The sequence below is a fragment of the Zootoca vivipara genome, chromosome 2, assembly GCF_965207765.1.
Source record: "Zootoca vivipara chromosome 2, rZooViv2.hap1.1, whole genome shotgun sequence".
In the NCBI taxonomy this organism is placed as follows: domain Eukaryota; kingdom Metazoa; phylum Chordata; class Lepidosauria; order Squamata; family Lacertidae; genus Zootoca; species Zootoca vivipara.
This window is the reverse complement of record NC_142584.1, coordinates 39,482,160-39,496,539: the sequence shown is the minus strand read 5'-3', so window position 1 is coordinate 39,496,539 and position 14,380 is coordinate 39,482,160. Positions and strand designations below refer to the sequence as shown.

The 14,380-nt window shown below is 45.8% G+C and overlaps 1 protein-coding gene across 9 annotated transcripts; it reads right to left on the bottom strand.

The window, feature by feature from the left end:
• Positions 1–202: 202 nt before the first annotated feature.
• On the bottom strand, positions 203–12,841 carry LOC118079954 (epoxide hydrolase 3). 9 transcript variants are annotated; one of them, XM_088663107.1, is made up of 8 exons: positions 11,074–12,841; positions 8,999–9,274; positions 8,585–8,670; positions 7,683–7,858; positions 7,208–7,336; positions 6,498–6,601; positions 4,160–4,308; positions 203–3,207 (listed from the first exon to the last, which is right to left on the bottom strand). In XM_088663107.1, exons 1-8 carry the CDS (start codon positions 11,200–11,202, stop codon positions 2,988–2,990), a joined length of 1,269 nt encoding a protein of 422 aa, XP_088519233.1. In that variant the 5' UTR covers positions 11,203–12,841; the 3' UTR covers positions 203–2,987. The 9 variants fall into 9 exon arrangements, with proteins under 9 accessions (XP_088519233.1, XP_034960665.1, XP_034960667.1 ...); XM_035104774.3 differs by having other exon boundaries at positions 8,999–9,260; positions 10,814–11,985; XM_035104776.3 differs by having other exon boundaries at positions 8,999–9,260; positions 10,712–11,963.
• Positions 12,842–14,380: the final 1,539 nt, after the last annotated feature.

The window sequence follows — 14,380 nt, the reverse complement described above, 5'->3', positions numbered from 1 at the left end:
TTCAGTTTAAGTACAGACTTCCGGAACCAAATGTGTACTTAAACCGAGGTACCACTGTACTCTAATTTTGTGCTATGCCTTGCCCTCACGGCAGCCATTTTGTGCTATGCCACTCACACCAGAGTGGCCATTTTGTGACGGGTGTCCTTGCAGCAATCTTCATTTTTTATTCTTTAAAACTCAAAGCAATAAGCAGCATCTATAACATATCAAACATTTTTTTAAATTTTATTATCAATTTTAAAAATGAAAAGTTCATCATGATTTCAACAGAAAAGCGGAAGAATGCCACAGAAAGCGGGGAGGGGTGGGATAGGCATTTTATGATTTGAGTACGTACAGCCAATTCGTTATTTACAACAACAAAACACTGTCTACAAGTGTTCTTGAGGAAAACCATATGCTCAAATAGGTTATTTGCTGGAAGAAGTAGGTAGCCATTATTATTATTATTTATTTTTCCTGTACCTATATATTTTTAAAAAATAAATATTGGGTTGTACTTCATATAGTGCTAAGCAGACTGCTCTAATAGTGCAAGGATTTCTCTTTGTACAATGGATTGATCTCCCCTTCTCCTCCTACTGGGCGCCTCCTAAATCTGTTATGAAAGTTCTGCCAACTCTCCAGAAAAGATTTGGAGATGGTGGTGGGCTCATGCAGGAGCAGGAGGGGGAAGATAAATCTCCTTGCACGTGCGCTCATGTAAAAATGAGGTTGAACACCACCCGTGATTTTTGAAACAGAAGTTCAACTAAACTTGATTCTTCGCACCCTTCAGTTGTTTTTCTCCCTGCATTTTTGCAGGGCTCTTTTGAGCTCCTAAACTCTCTTTCTGCTAGTCCCCAATGTAAATTGGCTTGAGCAGGAAATCTGTTGCAACAACATCCCCTAGTGGCATTTCAAAAGCACAGCAAATTAAAGCCATGATCAGTCTGACTGAAAAGTGGAATGACAGAGCATAGCATTTTAAGCTTAAAAGCATCATTTTCTATAAGCAGCATATGTACAGGGAAGATAATATGACAGAAATTAAGTCTAAAATATCGATGGGGAACCCTTGGCTCTCCAGATGTTGCTGAACTACAACTCCCATCATCCCTAGGCATGGAGAGCCATGGAGAGCCAAAGGTTGCTTGCTGGAGAGCCAAAGGTTATGGTCTAAGAGATACTTTCTGCTTCATCAGTACATATAAAGGGACATATAAGCAAGGTGATTTATTTTTTTTAGTTCAGAGATGAGGATGCTGTGACACTCCAGTTTCAGCCCAAGCCAGCGTGGCCAATGGTCAGGGATTAGAAGAGTTGTAATCAAATAAAATCTAGAAAAACACAGGTTCTCCAACCCCCGTTTAAATGTCTGTGAGGCATCGCATGGTTTCCTCACCAGGAAACAGAGGAAGAAACATGCTTGACTGGAACAGAAAAATGACAGCTGATGTGACATTTCACAATGAAGACAGCTGTTGTCACATCTAAGACTAACCAGCTGTAGTTTGCTGCCCGGAATCCTGAAATATCAGCACACCATTTCCAGGCTCCCGGACTTATACTAATATGATCTTACCTCTGTTTTAGGGACGCAAGTATTCCATATTCTGATATGGTACTAAACTAACCCTGAACTTAAAAAGAAAATTGGGTGGATGGAAAGAAGAGAATGTTAGCCTGAAAGAAGCAAATCAGCTCAATATATGCCCTCACCTAATAATGGTCCAAGCAATTATGGCAGCCTTTACACAATGGTTTGTGAAAAAGCACAAAGCAGTAAGAGCTAGGCTAGCCAAAGCTCTGAGGTGGTGCACTATGGTGGCTCCAGCTGAACCCCAGACTAGCTGAATTACTGGCCCAAGGAAAACCCAGATTCTGGTCCTTCTGGACTATTAGAAGTTCGCCAAGGACCAAATCTACATGATCCTTTCAAGGACAAACAGTAATGCTCAGCAGAAAACCAGGGGCAGGCTGTGATGCAGAAGGATGTTCCAGATTGAGCCCCATGGCTGCTTTCCCCTCAAAGATAAAGGTGATCGGATAGAGCAAAGATAAATCAACACTTGTTTAAACACACAGCTAACATCACAGATAGTTTGACCCTGAGTAATATTAGCTCCTGCCACTCCATCCCCAATTCATTTCCCGCTTCTGCACAGCAACTGCACAACAGCAGCACAATCCACACTAGAACCTTCTTCCATCTTTAACTTGCAATATTAGGTAATATGCCCAAAGGGCAACTGTACTTTCTACCTACTTTCACAGACTGCAGGCGTTTGGAGCATCATCAGATCCAAAACAATGGGATGAGCAATAACGGAACAGTATCAAAACCCCTCTTTGCCATGGAGGTTGCTTCATGAACCAACTGAAATGCTTTCTCAGGGAGAGTCACACTCCCAGGCAATATCACATGTTAAGAAGCAGCTTCCTCCTAATGTGTCCAACTCATTCCAGGTAGACAGTGAAGTAAGAAGGCTGAAAACATTTCAATGAGATCCATGCCAAAGGTTGCTTTCCTGTGTAGTACCATTTGTCAAGGTAGTAAGATGGCAGTGAAAATGGGTGTGACACAGCTCAACAGGGAACACAGCTTAGTTCTGGATTCTGCTGTGCTAAGGCACACTCAACAAAAAGCAATATAGAAGGAAAAGCTGTGCTCTTCCTTGAGTATTAATGCCTCCATGCTACAGAGGGAGTGAGATACAGTAGAAGATTTTCTGCTGAATGCAACAGCTGTGCAGTTTCACCATCAGGAAGCCCATATAAAAAACCCTGAATCAAATCCTTTTTATTGTAGTGCAAAAGAACACAGACTTGCAGCAAAACCAGTTAAAGGCTGCATGGAATTCATGTTCCAATATGGTGTAGAAACATTCCACAGGACACAGGGTTGGATCAGCTCTCCAGCATCAGGTCAAATGCCTGTTGTTGTCATTCCCTGGGTGGGAGGGATGCTTGTAGTGCAGATGCAGTTACTCCCTCTTTCCATCTCAGTCTCTCTTATGGAGGAAAGCCCACATCAGTTGATTGACTTTTTCAGGTTGCTCTTCACTAACCCAGTGGCTGGCTTCAGGGATGAGCTGCACCTTGATGCTCTTCCGCATATTCTGCTCAATACATGGGATAAGCCCTTGTTCCAGGAATCCATCCTTTTCTCCCCAGATCAGCAAGGTGGGCACCAGAATATCCTTGCACTTTGCAGGAACCCAACTGTAGGGATATAGATTCACAGGCCACATTCAGATGGCACTATGTTCAATCTTCACAATGTTTACTTACCTGTTTATTTTTGTGTGTTTTGTGATCTTCCACATGACATGAAAGCTACTGCTGGACATCTAGCGCACTCTAGCAGAAGTTTAGAGCTCATTTCCATGTTAATGTTTTCCAAAAAAACAAAAACAAAACCTGTTTGCAACCCCATTAACTAAGAAAATCACTGGGAGTTTTGCATTGATAAAATTTGGGGTGCTATCCTGGCATATAGTTTTCCCTCCACCTTTTAAAATGTAGTGTGACATGGTGGCATATCACTCAAAAAGCCACAGTTCAATAATGCAACAGAGATACTGCAGTGTAAAAGGATCATTAGCAATTAGGAGAGAAGCACTAGTATTATAACCAGCAAAACAAACACAATTAACCCCACATCTGAATGCGGCCACAGAGAAGACATCTGCAAATCTGCACTGGACAGCAAGCAACTCACCACTTTGGCCACTTACCCAAGTTGCGGCCAACCCTACCACTTTCCACCCTAGCAGGCCTCATGCACAGCAGTGGTGAGAAAAATCAATAGAAATCCGGAAAGACAGCATGCCCACACTTCAGTTCCAATTCTAGAACCCAACCTTTCCCATTTCATCATAAATTAAAATATCTCAGAATCCCCTTCAGAACAGTCACAGGATTTCCTCATTCCCTTTTCCCACCATTAGACGCATATTTTTGGGAGCAGGAGTGTTTTGTCCCCAGCATCACATAATCCAGTGAAGAATGTTGTGACCTCTCCAAATATTATGACCAGAAAATTCCTGCTGCCAAGCAAGTCCCACCCACCTCTAAGGGAAAAGCCTGAATGTACTGGTACACCACAACTGAAGAAAAAGCATACGGTGCCAAAACCACCCATGAGCAAATCTGGAGAGGAATGGGTTCTCACGTGGACAGGTTCCTGTAGTAATTCAGGACTGGTGTTAAACCTCCACACTTTGACAGGCTGTACAGGTAAGCCTCTAGTTCCTCATCTGTCAAATGGCGTGCTGGGTTTTGGGCTCCTGTCTTCTTGCCAATCATAATGAATTTTATTAGCTGTAGAAAAAAAAGACACAGCACCATGTGAAAGCTGATTAAATGCACACCCCATTTTCTGACCCAGAGGCAGCTCATGCCATTTTTATATATTTACTCTCGCTTAAGTCTTCCACAAAGTACCTTTGCTGGGAAAAGGAGGAAGCAGCATTGTCTCTTTCCCCCCCTTTCCCTTTGAACTGGCCCTGATCCTAAAAGAGGATTAGATATATGCATTGAGGGTAAGGCTTTTGAATGGCTAGGAGCCATTATGGCTATGCTCTGCCTCCACAGCTGGAGGAAGCATGCCTCTGGATGCCAGATGCTGGAAACTGCAGGAGAGCGCTATTTTGCTTAGGTTCTGCTTTGGGGCTTTGCATAGGCACGTGGCTGGTCACTGTGATAACAGAATGCAGGACTGTGTTTTGGACTACACTTTAAGCCAGGGGTCCCCAGACTACGGCCCGGGGGCCGGATGCGGCCCAATTAGCCTGCCAATCCGGCCCGCGACGACCCCCGCCGCCCACTCTTACGGCGCGCAGCGCGGCAGCGCTCTTCCGGGTTGGGAAAAAAGCGCCGAAAATCCTTTGTGCGCATGCGTATGGGCCTCTCCCGACCCGGAAGAAGTCATTTCTGGTGCACTTCCGGGTTGGGGGAGGCCCACGCACATGCGCACAACGGATTTTCGGCGCTTTTCCCACCCTGGAAGCGCGCCGCCGTGCCAGTAAGCGCCCGTGCGCATGCGCACGGGCGCGCACTCCCCCGCCCTCCGGCCCGCCGCGCGATCTGCGCGGTGGGAACCGGCCCAAACGCCGGTAAGTCTGGGGACCCCTGGTTTAAGCCTTTCCCAGCACTCATCTCCACACTGACTAAAAAACTTTGTATGCTATGTTTTTGCATGCCAAGCAGCAGGGGGGAGAATGGATGGGGAAGTGAAGGAATAAGCAAAGAAGGTAATTGTCAGGGAAGTCCCAGAGGAGAGGGAGGCGAGATTGGGTTACAGGGATCCCCAGCTCCTCCTCTCAAGCACCACCTCTTCCAGCCGGGGTAGTAGCGAGTCGTCCAATGGGGAGGAAGGAGGGATGGTCACAAGGGTGGAGAGAGGGCTCGGAGATGGTAGCAAAGAGCCCTTGCACTGCCCGCAACAGGAGGTTTCAGAAGGGGAAATGTTGCTTCCGGCACCCTATCCATGCAGAGGGGTCAAGCACAAAGAGGGTAGGCGGTGCTTGGGGGTCTCCAAGTTCTTATGCTGGGGGAGGAGCAGAAATGGGGCACTCCCGGATTCTGGAAGTGACTGAAATGGACATGTTTTAGTTAGCTCTGCACTGCACATAGTATGCACAATAAACCTGTAAAAAGCCAGGTCGGAATCCAGTGTCGTTACTTGTGAGTAACCACCTCACACCCATTACAGTCATAGTCCTCCCTCCCTCTGGCAGCACTAGAGCATGTCATAGCTTGCTACGGCCTCTTCATCCCAGACTCTAGGTCAGGCATCCCCAAACTGCGGCCCTCCAGATGTTTTGGCCTACAACTCCCATTATCGCTAGCTAACAGGACCAGGGGTCAGGGATGGGAATTGTAGTCCCAAAAGTTCTGGAGGGCCGAGTTTGGGGATGCCTGCTCTAGGTAATAATCTCACCACATCAATACCCAGTGCTTTTCTTCTGGGGGGATGCAGGGGTACGCATACCCCAAACATTTTGTGAATATTTGTACTTTTGTACATTTACTGTATTTATTTCTCCCGATTTGAAATATAAAATAGTGGTTTTTTTGAGTCAAAATTAGAGTACCCCTAAACACTTTTTATACATACTGTATATAAAAGCACTGTCAATACCTTAGAAGTAAACTTTAAAAGCCAGGCCATGTGTACATAAAGGTAGGCAGGTGGGAGAAAACACAGGATTATGCGTTTTATGAACCAAGACATGTGCATGACCTTGGATGAAGGGCAGTATAGAAATTTTAGAAATAATAGTAATATTAACCCTGCACCCAGAGCTGAAAGGAGACTGACAGAGAAATTTGGGGTGAATAACATAAAACACAGTTGAGAACTGTATTTTAGGATTTTGGAAGAGAGCCATCAGTCTCCCAAGCAGAATAAAATGATTGGACCCTTTGGTTAATCTGCATGTGTTTACTTCCAAGTGTGACAGAACATGAGCTTTTGAATCCACTCCCCAACCGTTCCCTCAACTCACATAGAAGTCATTTAAGGACCACAGGAACTCTGGTAGCTTTGGGAGCTGGAACAGAAACATGTGGTTGGATCGCAGCAGCTGGGTGGGATGTCGTGGAAAATATTCTGCAAGGTTGAAGGGAAAATAAGTTGTGTGTCAGGGCAGTGCCAATTTCTCCACACAGGAAATGCCACCAGATACTGGGTGGTATTCAACTATGTTTCAGTTAGAGCAAACCCACTGAAATTAGTGAATGTGAATAAGTTAGGTCCATTCATTTCAACAGGTGTACTCTATGTAAAACTTAGTTGAATGCCACTCTCAGAAACCAATCTTCAAAATAAAGTGAAAGATGTCAACTGGAATTGCTTCCTATTTTCCCCTAACATCTGCATCAACTTCCAGTCTGAGCAATGAGGGCAGGGGGATTTAAAGAAAAGGGTTTTTTTTAAAGAAAGTCCTGCTGCCAGGCTCCCATTTATTCACAAGCAATGCTTGTGTGTTGGGGTTGGGCACTTGAGCAAAGCAGACAACCTCCTTCCCACTTCCTCCCAAAAGATCTGTGGTGTGAAATGATGACCCACCCTGACTCTGCATCCTAAGGGCAATGCAGTCATGGTGGCCATTTACAGTTCTGCAGGCTTCTCTCTTCCATCCTCAATCCTGTTTAGAGCTAGAAAATGCCAATAGCCATGGTGAGAACCAAAATCATGGGGCAGTACAAGACTTACCTAATAAAACATGTGGTTGAACAGCATCCATGACAATCAGCTTTTCCAGCATATCGGGGTAACTGGCAGCAAAGTCAAAAGCTATGATTCCTCCCCAGTTATGCCCCACCAGAATGCACTTAGGAATCTCTAACAAATAGAACAAATAGAAAGCAATTAAACAGAGACAATGGGCTTATCATACTCAAAATAGACCAAGTGAAGTTCATGGACATGAGTAGCTTAGTTTCATAATTTCAGTGGGTCTATTTTGAGTTAGACACAACCAATCATAGACGAGTAAGTATCTGCCTATGAGAAGCTACAAGCCTGCTAGATACTTTCCGAAACTCACACACCAGTTCATCCCCACAATGCTCCATTCAGCACCCATGCAACACTTCTGAAAGCTTAGCAAGACTGAGCAGAGGGCATTCTCCTCCCATTGCTATGGCAAGCCAGACCCTTCCTCCAAAACAACCATTTCCACTCTTACCATTCTTCTTATTGGGGCTCAGAGCTTCAATGACACCACGTACATCTGCCAGTAGAGAATCCCTCTGATAGTGCTCACAACCAGCTGGTGCGTCGGAAAAGCCATAGCCCCGCAAATCGAGGGCCACCACCTTATAGGCCCACTTAAATTCCTGCAATTGATGGCGCCATGCAAACCTGTTGAAATACATCCAAACCATAAAGGGATAAGTAGAGAGAGGGCTTCCCTACCTGAAAATTCTAGGACATCGGTGCCTACTTTTGTTGTGTTGCTTTAGTCCTGCTCTGTAACTTCTACAGTTTTTGCTGCTCGGTTTGTTTATTATTTGTTACAAAGGTTGCTGGTTTGAACTGTATTTCTATATTGTGTACAAATGATTTTATTAATGCTTATTGTACACTACCCTAGGATCTTTAGATGAAAGACAATTTAAAGGTATTTCAATTAAATATAACTATTTGCCTCCTTTTGCTTCCTCACCCTCTAAAAATCAAGAAACCCTCACCAAGCTTTTGCTTAATTTATCATGACCTCTTTTACATTTGTTCTTCACTTGTTAAAACTGTAAGTCTCCTGTAAGTCATATTACTTCTGATTCTATGTAGCATAAGGTCAACACTAAAAAAAGTTGTATTAATTACAATTTAATGATGAAGGCCTTATGGTCATTCACCATGAGAGGAAAGCAGCAATCAAGTCCCTCCCTTCGGGAAGTTAATATTTCTGTCCAAGACCTTTGCCCCAATTTTGCAGGAATTTGCTGGCCAGAAAGGTATCACGTGACACATTGGCTGACAGATCTGTGCCCTATCACTTCCTGCATGAACCACACTTCGAGTAAACTGACATCAGCTCCAGGTACTGCACTTCTTCCTACTGCCACACAGCACAGTGACACTTACCAATTCTGGGGAAATCCATGCAAGAAAAGCATAAGCTGAGCTCCTTCCTTGCCAGCAGCAACATAATGGAGACGCAGCCCTGAATTCTTGATACCCCAAAAGACAGAGAAATAGGAAAGTTACACACAGACACAGACAAGAGCTCAGTGATAGTGACAGGTTCACAATCTGTGACATCTCCTGTTAAGAGGCAGCTGAGGGGAAAGACACTTTGCACCGAAGACTTTGAAGAGCAGCTACCAGTCACCTTTGAAAAGATCAGGGTAGAGGGACAAATAGTTTGACTTGGTAATAAGCAGCTTCCTATGTTCCTCCCAACCTGTAAAATACATGACCAGGATCCTGCCTTCAGCAGCTGTCTGTGAGCACCTGACTATGGCTGGAAGCCTCCCCCTTCCCCTCCACTATACTCACTTTTAGTGTCACAAAGCCGTGCTCCCCATGCGAGGCATCAGTGAGGCATCTTGGTGGAGTCTCCCGCTTCTTTTTGCGGAGCACCTGGAAAGGGCCCCTAGACACCACCAGCAATAGGGCCCACCAACAGTAGAAGGCAGCAGCAAGGCAAGAGGCATTATACACAACCAGCCAGGACACGGCATTAGAGACCTTCAGCATCAGGCGTGTGGGGACCAGTAAGAGGCGATAGAGAGAGGCCATCCCCTCCTGTTGTTCAGGGCTGCAAGAGAGAGGCTGCAGTTCAGAAGTAAGAGAACATGCTTTGCATCCCAAATTGAATGCCTGGCATTTACAAGTACAGCTGGACAAGAACCCTGCCCAAGAGCTGCTTCTAGTTAATGGAGATCAGGGGTGGGGAACCTCAGCTCCATTGGGCAAAAGCCCTGTGAGACTTTCCTGGGCCACTGCCACTTTTCTTAGTGTGTAGAATTGTCTGTAGAAACTTTATACTTTTGCATGGTTAGAATGCAACCTTTTCCCTCTTCTATACACACCACTGTTATGCAGCCTAAGAAAGGTTTCTTGCTGCTGTAGTCAGTCCTGAGGCAGATAAACCAATGTGCTCTGACTTGCTCTAAGGCTGAGGATACACCAGAGTGTTAATGCATGCATGGAATGCACAGATCCTATTTTTTACCTGTGCATTTTCGTCTATACAAGAGCACTTTTAAGTGAACTCCAGCGGAGCATTTACCATCACCACTAGTGGGCAGTGCTTGATGGAATACAGTCATACCTCGGTTTAAGTACGCCTCGGTTTGAGTATTTTCAGTTTAAGTACTCCACGGACCTGGCTGGAATGGATTAATCCACTTTCCATTACTTTCAATTGGAAAGTTTGCTTCAGGTTAAGTACGCTTCAGGTTAAGTACGGACTTCCGGAACCAATTTCACTAATACTTCGGGTTAAGTACGCTTCAGGTTGAGTACTCCGCGGACCCGTCTGGAACGGATTAATCCACTTTCCATTACTTTCAATGGGAAAGTTCGCTTCAGGTTAAGTACGCTTCAGGTTAAGTACAGACTTCCAGAACCAATTGTGTTTGTAAACCGAGGTACCACTGTATATTTGCACTGTTTGTTGTTGTCCCCTCCTCTTAATTAATACTTCCCTACCCTCCTTCCCTGAGCTGTGGAAACCTGAGGTCCATTGTGGGCATACATGCAAGTATTTGTTTATTTTTAGATACAAGCATTCGGATATACTGTACCAGACTTGCACAAAACACAGTAGGAAAAATGTAAAAAAGAAGTGTGTTCCCAAACAGCCCCGCCAGCAGCCCACCAATAAGCACCTCTCACTACAGTAATTGAAGGGAGGGCGCTATGATAGATGGCACCCAGCAAAAGTTACCACACACCTTTTAAAAAATGCCCACACAATGTGCTTCAGTACACCTATGGCTGGGATCATACAGGTCTATGTTAGATCCCCACACTTACTGCACTATCCACAGAATGGACAAATCTGAACTAAAGGGGGGGGAGTGCAGGTTGCCACTTGGATGAGGACAACATTGTGCAAATGTGACAATTATGCACACATGGGGTACACTGAACCCACTTTAAACTGCACTCCAAAACATTTGCCTATGTATGTGCACATACCTAAAACAGAAGATCTAGCTGAAAGGCAACACGTTGGGATCTACATTCATTGTTACAACGCACCCTAATAATGATTCTTGTATAATTTTTTTAGTTACTGTATAATTTTAGAAGGGGCGTGGCTGTTATGAGGACCCTGCACTTCGGGATCTGCCGCGACGTTACCGGTTGCAAGTCCTTTCTCAGAAGACCAGAAACTCGGACCCAGCCGCCGCGTTACAAACGGGAGTCCTGCCACAGGAGGCACGACGCGTGTCCATAGGAACTCAAACGAGCAAACTCTCGGTATCCAGCAAACCCAAGCGGGGGTGCTCCTCTGCTAACACGGCTGGGTTCTTGGCGTTCCTGGCTGCCTTCGGATATATCGGTGGGGCTCCCAAGCTGAGTGTAGTGTAGATAGTGGCGTGCGGGCAACCGAAACTCACTCTCTCGGTGGCCGGTACCTCAAGGAGCGGGGAGTCACTCGACGCCGCCCGGGCGCGTTCAATCTCCCCCTGCTCCCGCGACCCACTCGCTCCGGCTTTCGTTTTATAAAGGCAGCGCCGCCCCTCCATCCAAGGGAAGAAGCGGCGGCGGCAAGGCGAGGGAGCAGCAGCGCTTCCTTCCCCGCCTCTCGGGGCCTCCCGCTCTTTCCGCGGCTGCGTCGGGCGGAGAACTCCACCCCGTCGAAGCGACCAGGAGGGCGAACGGGTTTCGGTCGACCAGGCCTCTCTCCGGCGGAGGGACGAGCTGCCTGCGCTGAGCCCCCTCAGGGGACGGGGGCGGCTCTCGTCCACAGCTGCTTTCCCCCCCCCCCCGGCTTGCTCTCGAGGGCCCGTCGAGAGAGCGAACGCCCAGGGAGCCAGGCCTGGAGGGCCCGGTCGAAGGGCCGGATCTCACCCAAAGGAGACCCCGCCTCCTACAAGTCAGGCACGTCGGCAAGAATCATAGAGCTGGAAGGGGTCACGAGGGTCATCTAGTCCACACACACACCCCGCCACGCAGGAATATTTTGCCCAATGTGGGGCTCGAACTCACAGCCTTGAGATTAAGAGTCTCGTGCCAAGAGAGCCGGAAGCTTCGAACTCCTCTCCGCACCATGGTCAGCTTACGACCGCTTTGGCTTTTGGAAACCTCGGACAGTCAGAGGAAGGCGAGAATGCCCCTGCCCCTGACACATAAATGACCGTATCTTTTAACTCGGCTGCAGAGCTATGCTCACCACCCCACGTATTCACGCACCAGATCATCAGAGTCTCTTTGAACTGTTCATGATCAGGCAAGGGAACAGCCCGCTTTTCGGGTAGGTACCTTTGAAACACATTCTTTGCCTCTCACCTGAAAGAATTCTGGGCACTGTAGTTTGTTAAGGGCTGCTGGGAATTGTGTCTGGATTGAGTAAACTACAGTACCCAGAATGCTTTGAGGGAAATGATGCACTTTGAATGTGCTTTAAAGGTATAGTGGGCGGTGGTCACAGCCGCCTACCTCTACAGCTGAATTGGTACCGGAGTATTTTATTGGTAACAGAACATAAGAACACAAAACTACAGCTTTCTTCAAACTTTTGCTTCAGCAAAACTACAAAACTTTCTTCTCTAAGCTGTATGCTAGCTGAGATTTCCAGCAGGCAAACTGCAAGACAACTGAGATTACGGTACTTTGGAAGCTGAGGCGCTTGGTGGGGATACAATGGGCAAGGTGGTCTGGTGGTGCACTTAAAAATGGTGATAAGTGAACAGAAGAAGACCCTGTTGGCCTAAGTGGGCAAAGGATGGCAGCCTAGGCTTTGGTTTAGGGTTGGTACTGGGGTTGGGGTACAGGGATTTGTTTTATTTTAACAACTATATAGCAGGCAAAAACTCAGCAGGTTGTCTTTTTCAAATGTAAATAACAATACAGTGGTACCTTGGGTTACAAACACTTCAGGTTACAAACGCTTCAGGTTACAGACTCCGTTAACCCAGAAATAGTACCTCGGGTTAAGAACTTTGCTTCAGGATGAGAACAGAAATCGTGCTCCAGTGACGCGGCAGCAGCAGGAGGTCCCATTAGCTAAAGTGGTGTCTCAGGTTAACAGTTTCAGGTTAAGAACGGACCTCCAGAACGAAATAAGTTCTTAACTAGAGGTACCACTGTACTGGGTAAGCTTCACCATGCCTTTGAGTTCCTTAGAAGAGAGATAGGATATAAATGTAATAAATAAATGATTTTTTCTCTAGCTTTGTGTTATGCCATGCCTCCATGGCACTCTTTTTCTGACTGGTGCCCCACAGCACTCGGTCTCAAAATTCAGAATGTGCCCATGGGCCAAAAGACATTTGTGACCTTTGCTCTACTCACTGTGCCACACCTCAGTCATGTTCCCTCTGCTAAGGAAGTGATATCTGTACAGAGGACTCCTCTAGTCTTTTTTTATTTCTGTTATCTTTTTTGCTTCCTTCACCATCCGCTTCTTCTTCTCCCTCTTCAATCACTTCTCCCCATGGGACTTTCAATTATGGCACGCCAAGCAAGTACCTAGAGGGTCAAGTTGGAAGGGGCATCAACTGAGCTGCTCTACTCTTGGGAACCTTTTGTGCTTTTCCCTGTCCCACTAGCACCACCACCCCTTTCTGAAGGCAAAATGACATGAGGCCCTGATCATTCCCCTCTCCCTACCTGGGAACTTTTAATTTTCTCCATTCGCTGTAATGTCACTTTCAGAACTAAAGGAATAGGTGTTGCACACAGAATCCACAAGGTGGCTCCCCCTGCAAACATTAAAGTACAGTACTGTACTGATTGCATTCTAGCTTCAGAGTGAAACCAAGCATGCACTGTATAACTTTGCCAGCAGTTGCTGTCGTGGGCCTTAATGTATTTTGTTCATACATACTCTGATTGTAGCATTGGTGTGGTTATTGCTAGTTTCCCCAAGTGAACTATGCTATTTTTGTTGTTGTTGTTTTCAATTTCCCCCAAACTTAAGCTGGATAATCAGGTCCATTGCAAGAAAGCCTGTGCCTCACAACAGCTTCCACTAAAGATTCCAAAAGATGATATTGCTCTTTCCCCATTATTGGTTTTTCTGTAAATATATGTGTAAGATACGGATCATGGGCAAGTGTGAACTGGTACACAAGGAGATCCAGTAATAATGACAGGCAGTGTGATTTGAGTGTCATGAGAGGGGAAGCAAATGTTTTGTTACTTTATTCTCATTGTATTTTTAATGCCAGAGAGGGGTAGAAGCATGTTGGGATTTCCTCTGATTCTAATGCTACAGTAACTTAACCAGCCTTGTGTCCTACCGACCTTAACTGCCCCTTCCTCAATGCTGCCCTTACAGATTTCCACAAAGGAGGTAGGAGATTTTGGTGGTGGAGCTGCAAAACAGCAATATTTTCATCAAGATTCCAAGGCCCGATATATATGGTTCTTAAATTGAATGCTCCCCCATTTAAAAAATAATTACCTGGTATAGAAAATTAAAAAGCTTGTCTGGGAAAAAGGGTAATCAAGAACTCCTCTTATTCACATTTAACTTTACATGTTCCAGGTTTAGACACACACACATGTGCTCACTTGAAGCAACCACTTGCCTCCTAGCTTCACTGCAGATGATTCATAAGCACCTCTGATCACATGCCTGGCAGAAAATAGTGATTCTGGAATGGAAAATAGCAGGAGTTTCATATTTGCTAATACATTGTACCCTAAGCTGAAGCAAAAATGCTCTGCTCTACATTTTAAACCGTGTGTTAACATTAG

Bases quoted from the DNA above. Each gene is read 5' to 3' on its own strand.
- LOC118079954 (XM_088663107.1), bottom strand. From the start codon at position 11,202: ATGGAGGGGCGGCGCTGCCTTTATAAAACGAAAGCCGGAGCGAGTGGG. The intron at 7,859-8,584 runs GTAAGTGTCACT...GTATTTCAACAG, and splicing joins CATGGATTTCCCCAGAATTG to GTTTGCATGGCGCCATCAAT. The intron at 6,602-7,207 runs GTAAGTCTTGTA...TCAACCTTGCAG, and splicing joins TCAACCACATGTTTTATTAG to AATATTTTCCACGACATCCC.